Source organism: Aedes aegypti, chromosome 3 (assembly GCF_002204515.2).
Source record: "Aedes aegypti strain LVP_AGWG chromosome 3, AaegL5.0 Primary Assembly, whole genome shotgun sequence".
Classification (NCBI taxonomy): Eukaryota; Metazoa; Arthropoda; class Insecta; order Diptera; family Culicidae; genus Aedes; species Aedes aegypti.
This window is the reverse complement of record NC_035109.1, coordinates 267,485,466-267,498,910: the sequence shown is the minus strand read 5'-3', so window position 1 is coordinate 267,498,910 and position 13,445 is coordinate 267,485,466. Positions and strand designations below refer to the sequence as shown.

Genomic DNA, 13,445 nt, shown 5'->3' with positions numbered 1-13,445 from the left:
ATTTCAGCTACTAAGGGGTCCATTACTAGCATTGAAACCCTAGTAAAATTGTTTGTTTCACGGTTTTTTTTTCGGTAAAATTTCACGGATTTTCTCAGTAAAACAGCCGCTTTCGCGGATTTTGTCAGTAAAATCGTAGATTTCACAGGAAAATCTGTATTTTTGTTGTTTTAAGTTTAAATTCGGTGATTTATTCCACAGGATACTGCGATTTATTTTAAGTGTGTTTGTAACTGCAGTGAAAACTTGTTGAAATTATGCAATATTCAATACTCCAACATTAAAATGTACCATGTGAATTTTTGGTGTTTTTACATTGAGTGTTGAAAAAACTCATAACAATTTCCACGTGAAGTTGACTGTATACACTTAATTTTTCAAAATGCGTTGTGACAAGGATTGTACCCCGTTAGGCATAAAGTCGTTTGGCATAAAGTATTTTGGAATAATGGTCGTTTGGCATAATGAGTGATTTAATATGAGCAGAATTAAAATCAATATACTTCACCTTTTAAAATATACAAACTTTTCTTTTTGATTAACGGCATATTTTGGATCTTTTTACCGAGATCAGCAACAACGAGCTCATAGCAAAAAAGTTTGATGGTGTTGGTTGTGGTGTTCATTCAAATATTTGCTAAGCCATGAATGTCAAAAGTAGTTGTTACATTAGAGAGCATAACTTATTCAAACTCGTGACGGCCCTGGTGGAAGATCTTTTCGGAATTATAATTTTCTTCACATCTCAGAACATAAAGTATCATTGAGTTTATTGAGATATATATTTTAAAATATTAAAGTGGGAATGAAAATTCGCAGGTTATAATTAAGGGAACACTCATAGAACATTTCGCTGCAAATCAAGCTATGTCCCAGTTGGGACGTAACACTTGATGAGAATTACATGGCAAAAGAAGAGAAAAATTATATACAAAATATTGGAAACTTTAATCAAAGATCTACTATTGCAGCATAATGGAAAAAAGCCTTTAGAAGAGAGCAGATCATTTTTTGTTCAAAATGTTTGTTGAAACTTATGAGTCTAATATCAAGTATATCGTAAACCCTTAATAGAACAATATCAAAATTTGAAAGTGTATTAGTCTATAAGTGTTGTTTTGAGATGTAGTAGAGTTAAACAGTCATTCTCTGAGTTCTATAGGTTGCACTCACGTTCATTTTACGTTGTAAAGAGATCGATATGAATAGATAGAAGATTGAGTTTATTTAGTTAGTTAGAGTTTGGCCATCGCGAGAAATATAAAACGTATAAAACCAAGTTTCCTCGTCTTCGTTCTTTCGCGTCCGAGAAAGTCCGCCAGTGTGATCGCGAGTGCAGTGAAAGTGAACTAGAATTTCGAAGGAAATCTATACCCTACGCTACCACGTCTTTCGTTTCGGCCGTAGTGAGTTTCCCAACAATGTTTAAGGTTTTGACGCAAACAAAAAACTTCTCACATCATAACTCGAACTAACAAGTTTTAAAAGATAATATTTGTTGGAAATTTTTTGAATTATTCAATATTAATTTTAACACTTGTTTTTAATTATGAATCGTGGTTTACGGCTAACTAGCCGAGTGGAAGTTTAACAACTACCGAAAAGCAAAACATTACATATAATTTGCAATTGGATTAAATGGACAAATTGATGTGAAGATTTGCGAAAATATGTAATGTTTAGCTTTTCGGTAGTTATTAATTTCAAGTTTGGATGTGTGAATAAAAAGAACCGTACATTATCGAATGAAGGGAAAATTTGTGATTGAAACCATATTTTTTCAGCATATCTCGAAACGAGAACATGTGTTGATAAAAAAATATTTATGTTGGAATATTAGTAGATTCCAAAGTGAAAATCAGTAGGTTCCAAAATATAATATTTAGCGTTACTAATTATCGTTATCAACAGTACTAATAAAAAGAACAGCATATGCTTAAAAGAAGGTAAAATTTTTGATTAAAACGATAGAAGAAAATGATTGCAACATAATAAAACGAAAGCACATCAACATTGCGTTCAGAATCACTGGAGTTTCTTTTCGCTGATAAGTTGAGCAGATCAATGTTATCGATTGCCGGCGTTTTATCAGTTGGAAACAATACATATCTAAAATACATATATAGCTTCAAAGAACAGCCTATGTATATAAGAAGGTGAAATTCATTTCATTTTTAAATCAACATTTGTTATGCCTATAATTATTGTTACATCATATTCCGAAAGAACATCCAATGTTTGCAAGAAGGGTAAATTTGTGCTAAATATATCAAAATCTTCAGTGCAAAAAAATATTATAATAGCGCATCTCAAAAGATTCACTTATATTTGAAAGAAGAGTAATTTCTGGTTAAATATTAAAATACTACTGGCAATTACTTTCGTAATGTGCTTAAGTTTATTGAACCGCATATGGTTGTTGAATAAAGTGGCATTTTTGCATCAATTAACTCCAAAATAATCTTGATGTCGTCAATGGGATTCAAAAGAAACGTAAAAAGGAAGTCATCATAAGAAATCCTTAGTTTCAGACTAATTATGCCAAACGATTTTATGCCAAATGACCTACCACCGTGAAAAGAACTACCTCACACGCAAATAAAACCGTTCCGGAAAATACGAACATCCAGTCACAAGTTCCAGAACAGGCGGTTTTTCGCTTTACGAATATACACCATGAATAAAACTCATGGAATCGAGAACTATGTTCCACAAAACATTCGTAACGCCTGCGATTCTGATCACTCACAGCTTACTGATCATGGATCCGTGATTTTTGTTCTGCTAATCGAGAACATTATTCTTGGAAACAGGAACACTGTTCCACTGTGTTTCGGAAGCCGTGATTTTTATCACAACTTGAAAGAACCCACTTTCTGGAGATGAGTATTTTATTTTCTGAGCTAAAATGGATGTTTGGACCAGCATACAGATTTTCAGCAGCGAGCACATTAAGTTGAGTATAATCAGCTAGTAGATCGTAGATATGTTAACAGCGCAATACGCAAAAAGACGGCAGGACGAAGGCAGCAGACAATAAATTCTGTAGAAAGCTATTGAAAGCAATGCTCTTGGAAGATAGGGGAAAGTTAATATCCAGCAGCAAACCCGGCAGCTTTCAAATAATTGACACCATTTTTATTGAACTAATAACAGAACTTATTAGAAATTTGGTATAATGCACCCAAAAAAGGTCTCATATGCCATTAATGAATTACTCAAGATTCACTGGAAAGCGAACACAGAATTGCACTCGAATTGAGGATTTCTTTGTGGACTACCGTATGTTTGTTTTTGCGCATGCGTTATCCTTTTTGACAACGCGCGTGAACTTAATTCTCTTTAATAGGAATCACATCGCGAACATGGATTTCTTGATTCTAGATATCGTGAATTCTGATTCATGGTATTGAAAGCGTTACTAATCAAGCATGCCAGTGGAACAGGCAAGATATTTGTTCTGGAATCAGTGATTGCTTTCATGAAGACGGGATGCAACGAATCACGCTTTTGGGAACTGAATCATGAAATAGAACAAGCAATGCGTTCCGATTACCATGACTTTTTATTCACGAATATGGGAACGGATTTTTTTGCGTGCATTTAATCAATTTTACCTTATTTTGCAAACAAAACAATAATTTGTGAAAATTGAATGAATATACTGTAGTAATCTGTGTATGTGCACGGTGAATGGAGGCCACACGGTGACTGGTGACTTTAATCCAAATAAAATCTGGATATTTTGAAAACCATATTTTTTAGTGTAGGCCATAAATAAGAAATTTTTTATTTGGATATATCGATAATTTAAAGTAAACAGTTGAGACAATATTGACTTAAATATGGATGAGCTGTGCTGTCGATTTCCGTGTTCAAAATCTCAAATTGTCTGTGATCAACCCATAGCGAACCAATGCATTACTTCTAGCATTGAATATAATGTATGGTTTAGGAGAAATATCAGATTCCACTAAAAACTTTCCTAGTTTTCAGCTTGACAGAAAATCGATTATGCTAATCAAATTATGGATTAACGGCGCTTCGCTTGTTGCTGGCTCACTTGTTTGTGAAAAAATACATTCAAGTGAGCTTACAACAAGCAGAGGTGCCTCGAATCCATATTTTGGGTAGCAAGGATTCTACTACAAAATTTCTTCTTTCAATCTCACGATATTCATGTTCTGTTACACATGGCTATCTTAAGACACTACATTCGTATTCAATAAGTAAAGCAGTCGGGTGAATCAAAATATGAATGTCTAAAGTTTAAATAATGAAAACACCACACCACAATCTAATGTTGATACCATGAAGTCAATGACGAAATTCATATGGCTACCACACTCGAGTCATATGATGTAAGTAAAACACTCGAAAAATATGTAAGTAAACCACACGACCTTGACATGTATAAAGTTTTTTTTCAGTGTAGATTGTTTTTAGTACAGTGGGATTCCGTTTTTAGCAACAAAATCGAAATTTTCAGTTGCTAAAAGCGGAACTGTGCCAAAATCGGAACCCATTTTTTTATCTCAAAAATATCATTAAGATGTAGGTACATCATCTTTGTAGAACCAAATGACGGCCACACATAAAAAAAGTTTAAATCTGTTCAAAATTTTCTAATACACTATGGTTTTTTACGTCGATTTGGCAAAGAAAGCTTTCAGTTGTTAACTGTAGTATTGGTAATAACAACACCAAGCTGAGAAGCAGGATTTATCTCAGTAGGGACGAAACGTTAAGAAACGTAACATAGTGATTTTTTTCCTCACGAATAAAAATTTTAACCCCTTTTTGGCTCTTATTGATAGTTTTTAAAATAATGATAAGAAGAAACCAATCTAATTCGTATTCTTTTGTGCAGTGAAGCCTAGTGTCCCTCACACAACGATAGAATCATATTTAACAAAGCAAGTTTTCCCATAGGGTGTCTGGTCAAAGTCTGGTGACACACCAGTAATATGCTCGCTCATAGCACACCCATTGAGTTCGAAATTGTTTAATTTGAAAGAGAAAATTTGCAGTGCAGACCGATATCCAAAGCCTGACGGGTTCAACTTAGATAGACCGAAAGTCGATTGGAGGGAATATCAATTATCTTATCAACTCTACGATAAAATAATTGATAATTATTCTAATCAATTCCGGTTTTGTTTATTATGTGAGTTCCTCGAAGCAGACTATAGCAGATTAAGCTGCCATTGATTGTGATTTTTAAACAGTGAATTGTGATTGATAAGTTGATTCTGTGCCTGGTGTAGTTTCTAATATTTCTTTGAAGTGAATTTCAGAATTGAAAGATGAGTAACCAGTTGTTTGAACATTTAGTTGTCTTTTGGTATTCCGTAAAGTTTTTTAACACGGTATTTGCAGTGGTCAAGGGCATGTCTTTTTCTTCTTTACGGCTTTACGTCCTCACTGGGACAGAGCATGCTTTTCAGCTTAGTGTACTTATGAGCACTTCCACATTTATTAACTGAGAGCTTTCTTTGCCAAGTTGCCATTTTCGCATTCGTATATCGTGTGGCAGGTACGATTATACACTATGCCCAGGGAAGTCAAGGAAATTTACATTGCGAAAAGATCCTGGACCGACCGGGATTCAAACCTAGACACCGTCAGCATGGCTTTGCTTTGTAGCCGTGGACTCTAACCACTCGGCTAAGGAAGGGCATATAGTCAGAGCGATTCAAAACTATAATATAGCTAAACTTCGTTAGACTGAAGTATTTGGTTGAAGATCATTGTGCTATTCCTAAGCGACTCGAAATGTTTTAATGGTCGTTAGACAATTCATGTTATATTACACACCCGTTATGTGCATTATTTGCCACTGATTTTTTTACGCTTCGTCAAACATATGTCACCGATCTTCATCTTTACGTTATCAATTGCATCCAAGCGAAACAAACTCACAATACTTAACCCTTTCGGGACGAACCAGCACAATTGTGCTGTTCGGCACCCATGACATTGAATGATTCTTTTAGCCAATAAATCATTGTTTTACTAAACTTTTTTGATTTCGATTATTGAATTATCATTGATACTTGTTATTAAACACAAATGCTTTTGTTTACATCGTGTTTAGAAAACACCAGCTCAGGGTAAACAAAATTTAAACAAACACCGTAAGAATTGAAAAAGTTTTATCTGTCGCAACTTTTCAACTATTCGTTTTTTCCAGGTATGTACAAATACGAATCGAGAGTGAAAGAGTCATTCTTTGAAATGGTGAAGACCAAATGAGAATTGATTCACTCAGCAAAGATTTCTGGAGGGACAAAGTGGGACCAGCACAATTGTGCTGGTGCCGGCACTTACCCGGTCGATGTTCGTTGTGGACTACCAATTTTCATTTGCAGTATTTTGATCAAATTAAGTGGCTGAATCTGGTTCTAATGTCCACAATAGTGCATAATATTGCATTAAAACATGAATGAGTGATTTCATACGAATAATAAGGATGATGTACCGTTCGAAAACTATATAACATAAACTCATAGCTTTGGTTTAAAAACTTTTATTTTTTATAAGTCTATATTTGAAATAGATTGGGAATCGCATATAATGCTTTAAATCTCCTATAATAAAGTTTAAGACAAAGTAAAAGTTTAGGGGAACGTTCAAAAATTACGTCAATCATTTAGGGGAGTGGATGTGTATGAAAGCGCGACAGTGCATGTGTGAAAAAGCGTGATAGAGGACATGGGGAGGATTAAGATTGACTTAAAAACAATGGACGTAATTTTTGAATTTCCCCTTGCTTTGAGAATGTATCAATACCATGTTGACACGATAATCCATTTTGGTGTTCTACCAAACATTGCCGGTTTAACCTTCTAACCTTTACTTACTATTTGCTTCCAAACCACAGAGTCCTTTAAATAGCATACTATTAATGTATGCAGCCCATGCTGGTCTCCTTCTTCTTCTTCTCGGCATTACATCCTCACTGGGACAGAGCCTGCTTCTCAGCTTAGTGTTCAATGAGCACTTCCATAGCTATTACCTTAGAGTTTGCATTGCCAAAGTTGCCATTTTCACATTCGTATATTATGTGATAAGTACGATGAAACTCTATGCCTCTATGGGAAGTCAAATAAATTCCCATTACGAAAAGATCTTGGACTGACCGGGAATCGTACCCAGACACCTTCAGCATGGCTTTGCTTTGTAGTCGTGGACTCTGAACACTCGGCTAAGGAAGGCCCCTGCTGGTATTACTCGCAAATATGTTGTTTATGATTTCGTTCCTTTATCGTTGTTTATAGTATCGTTCCTTTTATCTTAAAACATATATTGTCCAAATCTTGAATTTTGAGACTTAGATAAGCTGATATTTTAAAAATAAAAATCTGTACTTTATTGCCGTGCGTATAGTTTTGCGAAGTAACTAGCAGTATAGATCAAAGAAGTTTAGGTTAAATTCCCGCTGCAGTATTTTTTTTCGTCAGATACGTATTACGAATGTGCCATTTGGCGTTGCATGGTAGTCCGTTGATTCGTGTGATGCTCCCTTTAAAGGCCATAATCGTACATAATGCTTTCCAGGAAACTTTCCACGGTAGGATTGACAGCTAAAAATGTCCATGCAACCGAAACGAAAGGGAAACCAAAACTTACGACTATGGTCGAGCTTTACATTTTCCTTTGTAATCTAACGGTCACACCGATTGCGAAACATTAAAAGCTCATGGCAAACTAAAAAGTCTACTGATTGCAGCTGTCTTATGTATTGTCTTATTAGAAGCATTGTCAGTGTCTTTATTTTCAAATCTGGTAGTTTCCAAATATTTAAATACATTCAAAAAATTGATTGTTCTATGTAATTTTTCAATTAGCTGGAATATATGCATGCAACAATTTCAAAAATCAAATTCATGCCCTGATGTGGTCAACCCTTTTTAAATTGGTTTTTAAATTCCCTGTTGTATGTATGCTATCCGTCATAGTTCTTTCAATCCTACACACTACTAAAAACTGATATGACAATGACTTAAATTCCATTTTAAGCAAATAGACTCGATGTAAAAAATAAAATAAAGTAAATTTGATATTGGGAGCCTTATAGCCATAATGGTAAACGCGTAGATACTCAGCAAGATCATGCTGAGGGTCGTAGGTTAGAGTCCAGCCGGTCGAGCATCTTTTCGTAAAGGGAATTTTTTCGACTTCCCTGAGCGTAGAGTGTGATCGTACCTATCACACGATATACACATGCAAAATTGGTCGATTGACAAAGAAAGCTGTTAATTAATATCTGTGGAAGTGCTAATGAGAAGTTGAGAAGCAGGCTTTTTTAGCGTTGGAAAGAATAAGAAGAAGTTTGATGGCAGTTATTTGCACTTAAAAATGCGCCATTCTTGTTAATTAACGTCCAAGCTGTCGGGCACATATGACGTTAATTTACATGATTTTTTAGGGAAGCTGCTTACGCAGACTGAATATTTTGACGTTTCCATTTTAGCTCTAGGAATAAAATGAATGATTCCAGTTATTTGAAATGAATCAGTTCCATGTTACCAACCTTTACAAAAACATCGTTCAAGCATCATTTGAAGGAGGGCTAAGTGATTTCAAAAGTGATAGTGTATATGTTAGGTAAAGTGAGTGAAAGAGGTTGGAGGGGGTCTCTCAAAAAATAACTTAATTTCCGAGTCTAGTACAAGACTCTAACAACGGCTTTATAGTGGAGCTCGAAATATGCGTAACTGTCAAAGGATACAAACTGTAGTGGAATAAAATGATTAAGTTCTCAATTCGGTTTTCATTTATTTATAGGTATTCCACTAAACAATTCGAAGGTTTATTATTATTTTTAATTTTAATTTTTATTTCATAATTATTTTTGAGAAAAAATCCCATATAATTTAGGAGGATATAAACAAACATAGCAAAACCAAGACGTTTTGATTGAGACAATTAGTTTTCAAGTAATTCACACATGTTTGTTTACCCATTTTTATATGACGTAGACTAGTTCTTGAATAATCTCGATAAACGTCATCGTCACGTGATGCTTTGAATCTTAGAGAGAAGATGAAGTATTTTTATCTCTCGTACATTGTTTTAAATCATATAAAATAAAGTATATATATATTTTTTTTAGTTTCAATGGGCATTAAAAAAAAAAACAAAATTATTTCTGATTGTTTGGGTCACCCTACCTCACGAAAGAGCACCCTAATTACGAAATAAAAAAAATACGGGTTCAAAATTTTTTGAAAAGGCATGACTGGAACAATTTTCTAAAAAATATTTTTTTTTTTCGAACATCAACCGCCTTAGGGACGGACCAGCACAGTTATGCTGGTCTGAATTTGACCCTAAAAAGTTCATAGAGTGATAGAATAGCCAAAATAAAGAATGTTTTGCTCCACGAGATGATGAGTTTATAAGGTAAATTTTGAAATAATCACTCAAATATGGTCCGTCCCGAGAGGGTTAATGTAATTGAATACAGCGACTGACGAGCACTTAGTTTCGAGATAATATATAAATTTTGTGAATATAGAACCACTATAATTTAATTCCAAAGCATTCAACACTCACAAGTTTGAATTTCCTTATCGATGGCAAGATGTTTCTCACTAACGCCTGCACACTTTCGAGTGTTTCCTGAACTTCTTCCTCCTCCTCAAGTAGTGGTTGTTCCTGAAGGTTCATCTCCAAAAGTCCATATGGATCACTGAAATCCTTCACAGATCAGCTCGCACTTGAACAGAAGAATGCTCTCGCCTTGACACGTTCCACAACCCGACTGATATGCATTGGAGCAACTTTTCACGGCGGAAGTCGCTAGGATATAGCATTATTGTGCGTGTGTGAGGCTTTGATTGTGCGATAATCAATTCCAGCTTTAAGCCCCCGCTTTAACTGTGGATTTGTGGGACTGGATGCCGAAAGTCGGCGTCCCGTTCGCTGGCGATTCGTTTGCTGGACAGTTAGGACTGTATCGAAAAGTAATTAGCATCACCGTTATTCATTAATAAGAAATTTAGAAAAATGTGTTTAATTTTGAACATGCCTATATAAAAAGCATCGAATGAAACAAACGAAATTTTCAAGTTGTTTACATTAGAACCTGAATGGTAGATAACATTGGTTTGAGTTTTTCAAATAATTTTTTTTTCGAATCTTCTGTGACGGAGTTGGTGGTCTAATGGCTACCGCATCTGCTACATAAGCAGAAGGTCATGGAATCAGAGGCGTCGCGTCCACATGTGCAACATGTGCACTGCACAGGTGGCAAATCGTTCATCATAACAACCTACAATTTCTACTATTATTGAAGTACGATTCTTTAATTCTCTCAATAAAATTTAGCCTATTTCTATTATCTTTATTATTGAGCATCGCAGTTTTCCCTTTCAGAATATTTGTTGTTATATTTTTGGTATTCAAATTAAATGCAAAAGCTGTTTGGTGCGGCGCGAGATCTGTGCCCTAATTTTCCCTACGCGCTCAGTGCGATGCATGCTACGCAACACCTTGTTCCATGCTACACGTTGCTGCTGTTACGATGAAACCCAACGTGTGCACTCTCATCGGGAGACGCGTTGCCTTTCGTCGTACACACAATTCTGTATATGTGGTAGAATGTTTTTTGCACTACAAATGCCAGTGTGTAAGTAGCCAAAGCGTCAACTCTGGCCGGTCCACAGTCTTTCCACATCAATCTGTGCGAGCGTGCGGTGGGGAGACAAGAAACAAATCAATCCACGAGAGAGATCCATTTTGCTTGCTCTCTTTATTCCTTCGCGCTTTCAACATCACCACGCTTGTGGTGTGGAGTAGCGTTGGGCAAATTTGTGTAAAACATCGATGTTACTGAATCGATTCACATTTGAACTGCTGAATCGATTCACCGATTTAATCGAATCCTTTGAATCGATGTTTTCGAATCGATTCGAATCGGATAAAAATTGACATTTATAAAGCTTGAAATGAGACCAAACACATTTGCATTCGATTTCAACATCTTTCAATCAAATCAGTTTCGAAAATCAATCGAACAGATTTACTACTTCAAGCTTAGTTCAAAATATGGTTTCTGCTCGACAAACTCATTAAGAAACATTCAACGATTTCAACAAAATGAATCGAATCAAAGAATCGAATGAAGAGAATCGATTCACCCGATTTTATGTGCTCCAAACATCGATTCAAAAAATCGATTAATCGGAAAGGAAACATCGATTTTCGGAACATCGATTCAAAATTGCCCAACGCTAGTGTGGAGTACTGGCGTGATTTTTTAGACGGCTGACGGTAAGAAGTTTCTGTAAGTTTGAGACTCAGGGCCCGCGCGTTTTTTTGTACAATACTGGTTAAGAACCTCGCTTCCAGCATACAGCAAAAGCGATCGTGCCCTCCGTACCGTCATCGTCAGTATAACGCTTGTGGTGTGGTTTAAAAGCGAGCAATTTTCTTGATGCGTGCACCAAGTACACGAAGTGAACGATCTTGTATTAATTCTATGTAAAAATATGTGGGTTATGATCACTAACTCTATATTGCAATATTAGTTAGAATCCAGTGCTTTATAAATCGATACTGATGTCTCGCATGATTTGAATTATTTTCATATGCAATTTTACAATTTCTCCATAATGATGACTTATCGTTAAAATTGAAAAAGTGAAAAAGTAAAACTAAACAACCCGATTAGCATCTGCAATCATAAATGTTTTTAATCAACTGAAAGACTAGAAAAAAAAATATTTGAAAACGAAGGTTAGTAAAGATTGATTAGGGAAAGTGTACCAGTTATGGCTATGGTGGTTCTCTATTTGGCCATATGCGAATTTTCGAATAGTTTCACATTTTGAATACTTTTCAATGTTTTAATATCAAGATATATTTGATATCTAACAATTTTAACACACAAAATGATCAAAAACTTTAAAACAATTAAATTATCACGTATGGCGAAATAGGGAACCATTATGTCCATAACTGGTACACCTACCCTATACATTTTATTACCTTAGAAAAAATGGTTTGAATCCAAAGTGTACCTAATAATGGCATATATAAAATGACACTAATGTTGTTTCCGTTTTTAGGAACTGGGTCGGTTATCAACACATAAATAAACCAACATCAAGCAAATTGTAGTTCGCCCGAACTTGAATCGGGTTGGGGTTGAAACTGTGGTTCAGAACAGGTTGCGCCAGTTCCAACCTAGGTTAAAAAACGAATAGGGTAATGACTGTTTATTTTGTTCTCCAACGCTAACAGTTGGCGCCAGCTGCAAAAATTACAGACAACAACCTTTCGAACATTCAGTTTCTCTTACCGGCCGCCGAGCGACGACATTGTTGTTTGTATGTCACCCACTGATCGCGCTACGCTGGATTCTCAAATTTCTCAAACTTTCAACACAAGCGCATGGAAGAATGGTAGTCGGAGAACTGTCAAAACGTGTGAAAAATAATGAAAATCGTAAATTGCTTACAATTAGGAAACTGGATCAAAAAAATAGTGATTAGAAATCAAGTGTAAAGTGAATACATAACTTTTTGTGTTTAGTTCATCTTCCGTGGTGCTTTCTTTGCTTCAGGATTTCGTTTTTACTACCATTGAAAAAGAGCCATCTATTGCCTTTTCAGTTTTGAATATCGCCCTATTCGACATAAATTAGAAGTGCACAGGTTGATAATTAGGCCACGCGACGCCTCTGCATGGAATCAATCCCAGGCCCGTCCTTTTTCTCGTATTTTGGTAGTTGTATCTTTCACTTGTTCCTAAATTCCACTTTTAACCTATCACACTTGATCTGTTTGTTCATAGCTATTGCTAGAACCAGAGACGAACAAAAACTGTTTCCCTACGCTTCTATTCTGCCATAATTATAGCACGCCTTTCCATACGCCGGATACATAGACAGTTAGCAAGCCTCTCTGCTATAAAATTACCTTACCCCTATACTTTCCCGCATGCACTGGCATAAATGCAGGGGTATATCCTGTCTACTCTTGGCCAGTTTCAAATGCATTTTGAATGTTCCTAATTACTTTTTGATACAGTCCTTAATACAAAACGAACGCCGGTATCAGAAAATGTGCGGCAAGCTGACAACAGAAGGGTAGGTCATGTTGTTATCATCACCAGAGTTTGATAATGGCGAAAGTGGCGTAAAAATAAGATTCCCATTTGGGGGCAGCGTGCCGGTAGGACAAAACTGGCAATAATCAGGGCGAAGCTTGTCATGGAGACGCGCCTTCTTTATGTGTGCAGCAATTTACGAGCCGCAATATCCAACGGTCGTCGTCATTTGGAGCTGTTTTGTTGGCGAATTTAGCTATGCTATGTCACTGTTGCTATAGTTGTCAACGGTTTTGTCTATGTCGGAGAGTTATGTTTAGGTGGGTTTGCTGTTTGGGGATCTTCCTTAGACTTGAGACAATGATTGCTGCTATAAAGCGAGCCCT

At 35.9% G+C, this 13,445-nt stretch overlaps 1 protein-coding gene across 10 annotated transcripts in view; it reads right to left on the bottom strand.

Annotated features, from left to right (window-relative positions):
* The window catches only part of LOC5579651 (calpain-A), a 117,286-nt gene that overhangs the window by 57,307 nt on the left and 46,534 nt on the right, over positions 1–13,445 (bottom strand). The window contains exon 1 of one of the 10 annotated variants that reach the window (XM_021852899.1): positions 9,562–9,774. The exons of the other annotated variants lie outside the window; for them this stretch is intronic. Within the exon in view, the coding sequence (XP_021708591.1) occupies positions 9,562–9,675 (114 nt within the window). The 5' untranslated portion in view covers positions 9,676–9,774. Of the gene's footprint in view, positions 1–9,561; positions 9,775–13,445 lie in introns of those variants that run through there. 10 annotated transcript variants of the gene reach the window in all.